Source organism: Helicoverpa armigera, chromosome 16 (assembly GCF_030705265.1).
Source record: "Helicoverpa armigera isolate CAAS_96S chromosome 16, ASM3070526v1, whole genome shotgun sequence".
Classification (NCBI taxonomy): Eukaryota; Metazoa; Arthropoda; class Insecta; order Lepidoptera; family Noctuidae; genus Helicoverpa; species Helicoverpa armigera.
Window position 1 is genome coordinate 6,212,022 of NC_087135.1, and position 10,855 is coordinate 6,222,876.

The 10,855-nt window shown below is 33.9% G+C and overlaps 2 protein-coding genes across 2 annotated transcripts; both read right to left on the reverse strand.

Moving 5' to 3' along the window:
- Positions 1 to 397: 397 nt before the first annotated feature.
- LOC135116543 (probable transmembrane reductase CYB561D1) lies at positions 398 to 2,727 on the reverse strand. Its single transcript, XM_021334982.3, has 3 exons — positions 2,457 to 2,727; positions 1,944 to 2,136; positions 398 to 867 (listed from the first exon to the last, which is right to left on the reverse strand). The coding sequence occupies exons 1-3, from the start codon at positions 2,661 to 2,663 to the stop codon at positions 569 to 571; spliced, it is 699 nt and encodes a 232-aa protein (XP_021190657.3). The 5' UTR covers positions 2,664 to 2,727; the 3' UTR covers positions 398 to 568.
- Positions 2,728 to 5,098: 2,371 nt separating this feature from the next.
- LOC110376488 (uncharacterized) lies at positions 5,099 to 7,075 on the reverse strand. The gene is made up of 3 exons (XM_021334996.3): positions 6,791 to 7,075; positions 6,340 to 6,532; positions 5,099 to 5,674 (listed from the first exon to the last, which is right to left on the reverse strand). The coding sequence occupies exons 1-3, from the start codon at positions 6,992 to 6,994 to the stop codon at positions 5,376 to 5,378; spliced, it is 696 nt and encodes a 231-aa protein (XP_021190671.3). The 5' UTR covers positions 6,995 to 7,075; the 3' UTR covers positions 5,099 to 5,375.
- Between the last annotated feature and the right edge of the window lie 3,780 nt (positions 7,076 to 10,855).

Genomic DNA, 10,855 nt, shown 5'->3' on the forward strand with positions numbered 1-10,855 from the left:
GACTCTCAAATCCGCCGATAGAATACGAATAATGTCACAGTGGGCTCCTGGTCAAAGGTCCGTACACCCGCTCCTAGTGTCGCATTTATCAAAAGATATGGTCGTACATCTCAAACATTAGCAATGGCAACAATACTCTATTCCAGAATGTGCGTATCGAGAACCATTACTCTTCTCCGAGTTTCCTTTATATGTTTAGATGCCATAAAGATAGCTGGTAGCGCACCGACCAGTTATCTCTGGTGATCGGTTACCTACCTGTTCTCAATCGAATTTAACGATATCGCTTTTAGTTTTTATTGTGTCCGCAGTTTCTGTGGTGTGTCTTCCTTTGTTTAATTATTTTATCTTTTGCTTTAGCGTAACGGGTTTAAAGCAATGAAACAAAACAAAGATAATGGAGGTTTGATTTTTAATTTATTGTAAACTTAAATTACCAATATCTCTCATCGTGCAAAATATTTTAAAGATGTTTCTATATACATTTGTACACTTATGAAACTAGGTTATTCATCGGCATTATAAATAAATAGTACCTAATACGAGTCGATTCGGAATAAGGTTCTCACTAGTTGCGTTTAAATTTTGAGAAGAAAGTTAACAATGGTGCAATAATTATGATGGCTGTGAAGGCTCCCACGAATCCTATCAAAGTATAGGTATTAGCGAGACCAGCCCAGGTCTTGAAAGAAGCCTTGTCCATTCCGTAGCAGAGACTGATGCCAGCCGTGGCAAAGCCGACGACTCCAAAGCAAATGTGGGTGAGTTTGGATAGCTTTGCAGGAATGAACTTGCGGAGTTCGTAGGCGTAGAGCGATGTGAGCCCGTTGACCATGCTCACTACTGTGAATACGAGGGCTACCAGAGCTAGAAAAAGGAAAATAAGGGTTTAGATTGTTGTTCTTTATGTTATAAGTACATACTAGCTATTTTCCCGTGTCAGTCGCATTCCGTGAGAACTATTGCCCATACCGGGATAAAACAGTGAAATTATTTTTTCAAATTGGTTTAGTAGTTTGGAGCTTGTTTTCTCTTTATTGTATTTTATATAAATGTGCAAGAGGTAAAGATGACAAATTGCAGTTATAGTTAATACAAGTTTTCTGGGGTTTCCAATACCTATCTAGATAAAGATGTTGTGATAAAACTAGGGGGCTAACTTAGTGATGTATAAAAGATGATAATGTTGAATAGAAGTGGATTCCCCATATGAAGAGTATGATAAGAGTATAAGTATGTTTTTCTTGTATTAGATAAACTAGTGTTATCGCTTGCGTTCGCGTTCACTTTCAAAACGAAACTGAGAAATAAACATGAAATTATATAAATGTATAATTTTCTTGTTTCGTTACGTTCTTAGAATGTTGTGGTGGCCTAGTGGGTAAAGGACCAACCTCTCAAGTGTGAGGGCGTGGGTTCGATTCCAGGTCAGGCAAGTACCAATGCAACTTTTCTAAGTTTGTATGTACTTGCTAAGTATATCTTAGATACCATTGGCTGTGTTTCGGATGGCACGTTAAACTGTAGGTCCCGGCTGTCATTGAACATCCTTGGCAGTCGTTACGCGTAGTCAGAAGCCAGTAAGTCTGACACCAGTCAAACCAAGGGGTATCGGGTTGCCCGGGTAACTGGGTTGAGGTCAGATAGGCAGTCGCTTCTTGTAAAGCACTGGTACTCAGCTGAATCCGGTTAGACTGGAAGCCGACCCCAACATATTGGGAAAAGGCTCGGAGGATGATGATGAGTTTCGTTACTTTGAAAATCTTTTAAATACTTAGTTGCGAGAACTTTTATTTAGGAAAGTGTTTTTTTGAAAATTGGTACGATGACAATGATCGTATACAATGAACGATGGCGATATTTTGATGATTTCATAAAAAAATGAGAATAAAAAAATATAGTGAGAAAATTGAATTCATTAATTATGAAAAATATCAACGTACCAAATTGTCCATGGTAACTATTCCAATGAATAGGTTTGTCCACAATTTTGATGAAACTGCCAACGATAGCCAGCACGGAGCCCAAAATCTGCAGGATCCAGTGCGCTCGTCTTTTGTCTACCATCTTCAGATGAGCAGACCAGCTGTTGTGCGGAGACAGGCTCAGGATTGCTTGTGCCATTAAGAGTTGGTACTGAATAAAAAAAATGAAGAAACTGATTCAATGAGTCCATGAGAAAATAAAAATATCTCTATAATTAGGCCCCTTTTCCTCGACTACATAAGCGACGTTTTTTTTAAAACAACAGTTTACTTTGAAAACTGAACGTGAAAATAGATTTTTAACTGACGATTCTGTTGTGGTAGTGATAAATACATTTTCTAAAGCATTTACTGTGAACCCAAGTCCATATACCGCTGTATTGTCGGTCCATTCATAAATATTTATTAGGTACACATGCACTAATATTATGTAGGCATCTTGCTAGATGTAGATATATAGGTACAACTTACCCCAATTACACATAACACTATGTGGATTGATGTTGCATTTAATGGTAATCCTCCTCTGCATGCGAAAGTTATGGCTACACCCACTGTTATACCAATTAATATATGAGACAGAAGATTTAAAGAAATCTGGAACGTTTTCAAACGGTACTCATTTTTGTCAAAAGGTTTTGGTTCGGATTTAGTTGCAATTCCGTTTTCAGAATCCATTTTTCACAGAAATAAATAACTGTTAAAGTTAAACAGTATACTCGCTCTGAGCTTCAGATTATAACTGAAGTGAGTAACTATTTCAATAAATAATATATGTAAAAGGAAAATACGAATCTATATGTCAATCGTGATATGAAATGAAAATCTTTATGACTTTATCAAAAACCTTCGGTTCAGATAAAATTATCAATGAGTGGTGATTTCATTCCGTTGCTCTGACTGGCAGCTTCATTCGGAGTCTGAAAGCCATTCCGATAAGAGTAGATAGTTAAATTCAGTTTAATAGTATGTGAAAAATCGTGGATACCAAAAATTATATATAGTAATTATACGCCCGTTTTAATACAAACTTGAAGAATTTCGTAATTTCTTTCAATTTTACTAGCTCCATAATAATATTGGACACATTTTTCTACCTTCCTTACTCGTACACAATAAGAAAATTAGTCCGTGAAAGATTTATATACATACCTATATAAAAGAAGTTAGAAAAATATGCCAACATTGTGGACCTAGATTTAAATAAAAAATAACGAAATTCTACAAATGTTACGAAGTTTGTATCAAGACTAGGGAGTATAAAATTAAGTAAATAAATATTAATAAGTGTACTTGGGGTAAGTTTGTTGTATATTTTATTCTATCAGCAGTCAGTAACTAACCATCATAATTAAGTTAGGCTACAGGAAAACTGTATATTTATCAAAGTAGAAAGGAAGTAGGTAAACAATTTAATACCTTAATCAATCATATGATAAAGTTCATTGTGCATTAGTTATCAATAAATAGGTAACATATAACAGAACTTGATCGATTTAAAAAAAGCTTTTGGTGCCAATTTTATGTTACTAAAAGCATTTTTATCAAGAATTAATATAGCCTGAACATTTAACTGCTTCAAAATGCTAATTTAATGTAACCGTGTTGTTTCATTGATATCGGAAAAACATTTTGCTTTATCATTAACTCATTATTTACTATCTACAAAGCCAACTTTTGGATAAATAGATAAAACATCAATCAACGTTAAAAAATTTTATATTGCGAATTCCAGAAAACTTGCAAACAACTATGCAAGTATGTATAAGCTAGCTACGTTTTTGAACAATACAGTATCTGAATTTGCAGTATTGGTCTAGTGGTCACACATTTTTATCTAATTGTTATGACTTCACAGGTAAAATATGTCGCTTTCATGAACTTGTCATGAATGGCTCACTGGTAATGATAAACAATAGTAAATCTAAGCTTCTAGGACCTTCCTTGAAAACAAAAAAAAAACTCTTTCACTCTGTCACATTCTTGGCACAAAAGTTTCTACACATGGTTTCTTAGATTCTAGGTCTAATCAAACCTTCAACAGTTAAATGTGGAGGAATATTAAACTTCAGTTGAATTATTCTGAAGGATTTTCTTGTCAATTGTAGATTAATATCTCAGTTAGATATTGAATTGTTAAGGTTACTTAAACATGATTTATCAAGTAATAATTATTTAATTTATTTACTTTACTTGTTATCAGACTATGATTTTGACGTGGAATGATAAAAAAAAATGATCATCACTGCCGCAATAAATGAAAAAAATTAAACAAAATTGCATAAATAAAATTAATAAAAAAATGCATTACACGGTGAGGGCGTATGTCTTTGTTATCTTATAATCTGGTGACTAACTTAAGAATGCATCAGCGTTTCTTCAGTAGGTGACATCTGTGCATTGAATGTGATAACGTTATATTGCGACAAAAGTTTACATGTACACAGAAAACAAAACTGCGAGATTTAAATTCCTACTAATATTATAAATGCGAAAGTAACTCTGTCTGTCTGTCTGTCTGTCTGTTACGCTTTCACGTCTAAACCACTGAACTGATTTTTATAGAGTTGACCTTGAGAAAGAACATAGGATAGTTTTAATCCCGGACTTTTGAAGAGTTCCCTTGGAAACGCGATATAACAGAACACGACGCGGGCAATGCCGCGGGCGGAAGCTAGTGTTTTATATTCGTGTAAGTGTCAGAAATCAACATGTACAAAGAAGATACATAGGCTGTCGAGTTTACCATTAACAAGGAAAAATATTGTAGTGGTTTCCCGGTCTGTTCCGGTTTTCAAAACTCTAGTAGTAGGTTACTTTCATCAAAATACTACTTAGCAGTTCCCCGTAGTTTCACCAAAACATGTACTCGGAGAAAATGTACCTATCCAATCATTTTCAGAGCTGCTTATAGTCTACTGCTATTAGCTACTTATAATAGCTGCTTCTGAGCTACTTATGTTGGGAATTTAATTTCAAATGTTTAAACCGTTTTTATGTTAGAGTAAAACTAATTTTCAGGTCCGATCACATTAGTGAGGAAGGAATGATACTCAAGGTAGGTTAAAATAAGAGGCAAATGGGTAAAATGTGTCAAATAATACAAGCAAAAATAATTATTAACATTGGTATATTCTTATCAAAGTAAACCTTAAAATTAACAATATCTTTCATTTTATATAGGTACTGTAAAAATAGGTTATTGTTAGGAATCCATTGTTTGAGGTCACTTACACGTTTTATTTAATACTTAAACTAAGACTTATGTTAAATACTATTAATAAGAAACCACACATTGCAAAAAAAATATTACATTTAGGCGGTTTTATTATAAAAACAGTTTTTCAAAACTCAAGTGTTCACATAACAAATCTTTTAAAATTCGATTGCTTAGTTCCTCTTGATTTTCGAGTAGAAGGTGATCAGTGGAGCTATGATGATGATAGCTGTAAAGGCTCCGACGAAACCCATCAGGGTGTATGCACAGGCATCACCAACCCAGGACCTGAAGAAGCCCTTCTCCATGCCGTAACAAAGACTGATGCCAGCGGCAGCGAAGCCGACGATTCCGAAGCAAATGTGGGTGAGTTTGGATAATAAGGCAGGAATGAACTTGCGGAGTTCGTAGGCGTAGAGGGATGCGAGCCCGTTGACCATGCTGACTACTGAGAACACCAGGGCTACCAACGCTGTGGAGAATAATTGGTAATGTTAGTTTGTGATGTTGTTTTGTTTACACTGCTTAGGCTCAAGGTCCCGGTAGCATAAACGTCTGTTTTACTTAAACAACTTTTACTTTTAAAATTGAATATAAAAAATCGTAGTAAACAGACGTTTTAAGAAAACTGACGTTTATGTTTTCAGTAAACTTGGGCAAATGCGGGAAAAATTACTGCAGGTGGCGAATGGTGAATGGCGGTGGACAAAAAAATCTAACTTTAATTACTGTGATAGTACCGTAAAGTACTACTTTAAATAGATTTCTTGTTTACAATAACACAATATGGATTTTCCGAGATGAAAATTCCCCTATTATAGTCAATTAATTTGTCTCGTGTTAGATAACCTAAGGTTATCAACAACGTAATTGTTTATAAACGATAATTAGTATATTTATCATATGAAAATTGTTTTAGAGTTTAATTAGTTTGTGAGATTTATAATTATAATTTGAAAAATAGTCGTACGATATAGAAAAGAAAAGAACTCAGTTTTACACAAAACTTTGATTACTCAATTATTTTTTTTTATTTTAGGTCAAGTCCATTATAAAATAAAGATACTTTAATTATTTTTTATTTCAGTATTTTTTTTTCTTAATTAACAATTGATAAAGGCATTTATTGTAACTTACCAAATTGTCCGTGGAGAGTATTCCAATGCACTGTTTTGTCGGAAATCTTAATGAAGCTGCCTGCGATAGCCATGCCGGATCCCAAACATTGCAGGATCCAGTGCGCGCGTCTTTTGTCTACCGGCTTCAGATGAGCAGACCAGCTGTTGTGCGGAGACAGGCTCAGGATTGCATGCGCCATCAGAAGTTGGTACTGAACAAAGAAAGGTTTGAATTAAAATATAAAAAGTAAAGAGTTGTTTCAGTTGTATAGCTGTGGCAATTGGAGAATAGTAAGAAGGAACTTGTATGCGGTATATATTGTTGGAACATAAGTTTCATAGTCTGTAAACAAATTGAAAACTTAATAAATAATTTTAACTTAAGGTGTGCCTATTTCAAAAAAGTCACTTTATAATTTCTGTTCAAATTTATCTAGAACTAAAAGAAATTAATATTAAAAAAAACTTACCCCAAGTACACATAAAATAATGTGTATGAATGTTTTGTTGGACGGCAATCCATCTTTTAATGCGAAGACGAGTAAAACACCAACTACTATTCCTATTAATAATTGGGCAAACAAATTCAAAGAAATCTGGAATGTCTTCAAATGGTATTCATTTTTATCCAAAGGTGCTGCAATTTTTGCCTCTCTGCCGTTTTCGGTGTCCATGATTCACAGAATTATTTATTTAATTAAAAATAATATTAGGACTATCGACACCCTGAGGTTCAAACTGTGAATGAAGTCGCCAGTAGAAATAACGACAAAGTAATATAATGATTATTTTATCACAGACTAACAATTTGACTAGACTTTGCGTGCTCATTTTTTGACTCTATGTATTTCAAGCATTTGATACGTAATTGTTGTCCACTTAAAAGTAGAAATTAAACACGTTGATATGAAATGGCGAAAAGTTTTTTATTTCTCTAAAATAACTACTATAGGAAATCTTTGAATATTGGTTTACGAACATACAACAAAACTGTGAAATTTTTATTAATATTGGGTATTAGCGATGCGTAGAGATAAGTTGTCACTAAATTCGATTGACTGATAAGATTTCACGCAACTCATAGAAATTGTACCCATAGGTATTATTGTTCACACTGGTGAGATTGTTTTTCATACAGTAATCGGCTTTTGAAATGTGTGATGTAAGGACATACTGCTAAATATCTATCTTTGACACGAGCCCGATCACAGCTTTTCGTTTAGATATTTTGAAAACAAAACTTTAGTCCAAGAAGTAAGCAGTCAAATGAGCTAATCATCAAGAGTTATTCATTTGAAGGATCACATAACCATGTCTTATCTAGTAAGTATATAATGTACTAATAGTTAACTGAAAAGTTTGGTGTTTGGTAAGTAGCGGAAGAAAAATGCGGAATAATTCTCATTGTTTTATTTTTGTTTCAATATGTCTGTTAATGTCCATGTCATTATTCAGGTCATGATCACGCAAGCTGGAAATTCCATGGCCATGCCATTATTTGGCAGATATGATTTATTATTCGTTAAAAACAGTTGGCTTCAAGAATGCGTAGGATTAATATTATCATCTGAATTTTATATCTAAACGACCTTTAATAATATAGATATGCTTACAACAAAATACAATAACATGACAAAGGAGAATGCCCGTTTTGTTAGGAGATTTGGGCCCCCAGAAAAAAATTGCGTGCCATGGTGGTTTTAACTTTATTTTGAAGAACGACAATTACCTTTTCAGACCCTGAAAACAATTTATAATTTTTCACCCTAGTTTCCGAGAATTATTGAATTTTTTCTGATGAAGAAATTGAGGTTATTAGACAATATTTTTTCAAAAACAATTTGCGTTAAAACAATAAAATATTTTTAGTATTAATATTGATTCCCAAATGAAATAAAAACATCAGATATCATCTTTTCTTGCTAAATAATATGTTAAACTGTTTATCTTGCAGTCAGCGGAAGTAGGTTTTGCTGGCACCAGTAGGAATAAATATACTTAGGGCTAAATTGGTTGGAGGAGCATGTGGCTACGTTACAACAACCACAAGGAGATATCTTAAGTTAAGCTACTTGGTCAGATTGCACTTGGGTGACCATCCATTACAAACTTCAGCTGGGTGGCTGCTAGTACTTACATTTAAACTGCTGATTCTGGGTGCATTATTTATACTTGTTATGAGTAGCTAGAATCCAGCAAGTGTGACAACCACTTACCAAGAGGTAACATGTTATAACCCAGTGTATCGGGTATGGAGGTCAGATGGGCAATCACTCTTTGAGCAATACTATATTCAGCGGCATCGGTTAGACTAAACGCCGACCCCAAGATTGTTGGCAAACTGCTAGGTACCTAGTATATACGAGTATGTATGACATATATGACAGCATCTCCTGCAAGCGACATAGTAAAATCACTGCCCTGCTACTTAGTAAGATCCCTGTGCCATCTATGATTAGCTGTAGTTTATTTTAGAAAGGGCTTAATTATAAAGGAGTTTAAAATATAGTAAATGCTATACAGATGTTTAATAAGAAAAAACACAACCAATTAAAATAATAAACATTTATTCTTCAAGGAATATGTTGTCTAGAAATTGTGCTGGAGCACTTATATCATTAAAGCGGTGGCAGTGGTGGTGGTACAGGAATCATCATATCTGTAATTATGTTTCCATCCATGATACCAGTCTCCGGTGCAGACTCCACAGAGTGTTGGCTACTGCCAGCAACGGGTTGCCTCCGGACTTGTCTTGATGCAGCCGCCCAACAAGGAACACAAACTCATTCCAAATGCAACACCTAATAACAAAAATATTATATTTAGATACTTGATATTCATTAATATTTAATTAGTTCAACACACATACATATGCATTCATACATTAAGTTTAAATAAATAAGAATAAACACTTACGTGATGTACTGGTGTCCATCTTAGTATAACATTCCTTTGAGGAACTATCTTGACTGACTCTATGAGTTCTGCGACTTGCTATTGACAAGCCACATGCGTAGCATATGTTTAGGTGTCCACGAGCAGGGGATACAAGTGACAGATTTGAGTTAGATGCTGTCTGGTTTTGTAATAATACAAAACATTTCATACACAGGATATCATCAGAAGATATCTGGAAAAAATGACAAAATAAAATGTAAGGTAGTTTAGACAGTTTAGAGACGTGTGAAATCCACAAACATAATAAAACAAACTTACCAATGTAGGTGTTACCCAGGATCTTAGAAGGATAAGCATTGGTTCATCTATTTCTTCAATTTAACGTCTACGAAGATTAGGCGCTATACGTAAAGAGCAATTAACACACCGGCGAGACAAAGAGTAGTTTACTCGACTTCTACCAGGTGCAGACATTTTTCCGGAGTAAAACAAAAATATCACTAAAAACAAGAGTCCAATGCTCACGAGTCAATGTGCTCACTTATCATTAAGAAAAGAGTCCAATATCTAAAAAAAAACCACTGGAGGCACGAAAACGATCAGCTCGACAGTTTTTACGCAAATTGTAACGATCAGAAGCAAATACGGAGGAATAAATTCAACTCTACGCATAACATAACAACCGGCACGAAAACAATTTGAATGACGTATTGATTTGACAGATAGACTCGCGTTCCGAGTAGATGTTACCATGTTAAATATTTTGTTAATCGATTTCCTAAATCGATTTGTTATAAATAATATCATTTACTAATTATTGTGTTATTGTTGTATTCCATGTATGGTGTTAGGTGTAACCGTTTTATAGATATAGTTTAGTGGTGACTTTTGTTAGTGTTGATATTTTATTGTTTGTGCAACAGTTATAAACAGTTTTTCTTTCTTCTTTTCTTGTTTACTATTTACGAGTGCATACTTAATATATATACTTGTACATTTTGATATAAGAGAAAAATGCTATATATTATATCGATATTTTCAATCGATCACCTCGTTCATTTAAATGAGATAGTCTGTCGTCTACCTGGCAACATTCATTTTAAGTTTTAATGGCGGAACTAGCTTAGATTCAATAAAATAAATATTAATTATGTTTTTCAATGCTAGGGTACAAGAAATTCTGAAAAAAAATAGTTAGTTTTATAAAATTAGGACTTGATTTTTAATAATAAAATATTCTTGACACTCTATCACAAATAAGGGGCCCAACGGGTGGCAATGTCCTTTTAATTTATCACAAAAGTATCAAGTATTTCATTAATCTAGGTACAATCAGCCTAATTCCGGCTACGCCCAAAAACATCATGATTTTCATTATTTGCGTCAATTCTATGGAACTTACTAGAAGTATTTCGCTTTAGTTAAACCACCCAAAACAAAAATGTGAAAGACTGCCAAGTTCGATAATATGGGAATGCTTCGCCTATAAAAGAAGTGAGATCTGAATAAGTACCAAGTTCCATACACATACCTCAGTTAAAAATAGTTACTTTTTAATGATGTTACTTGGCAAGTTTTCATACACCTTGTTATAAACCTACTAAACGCAATGAATCAAGTATTTAATTTTCTATTAA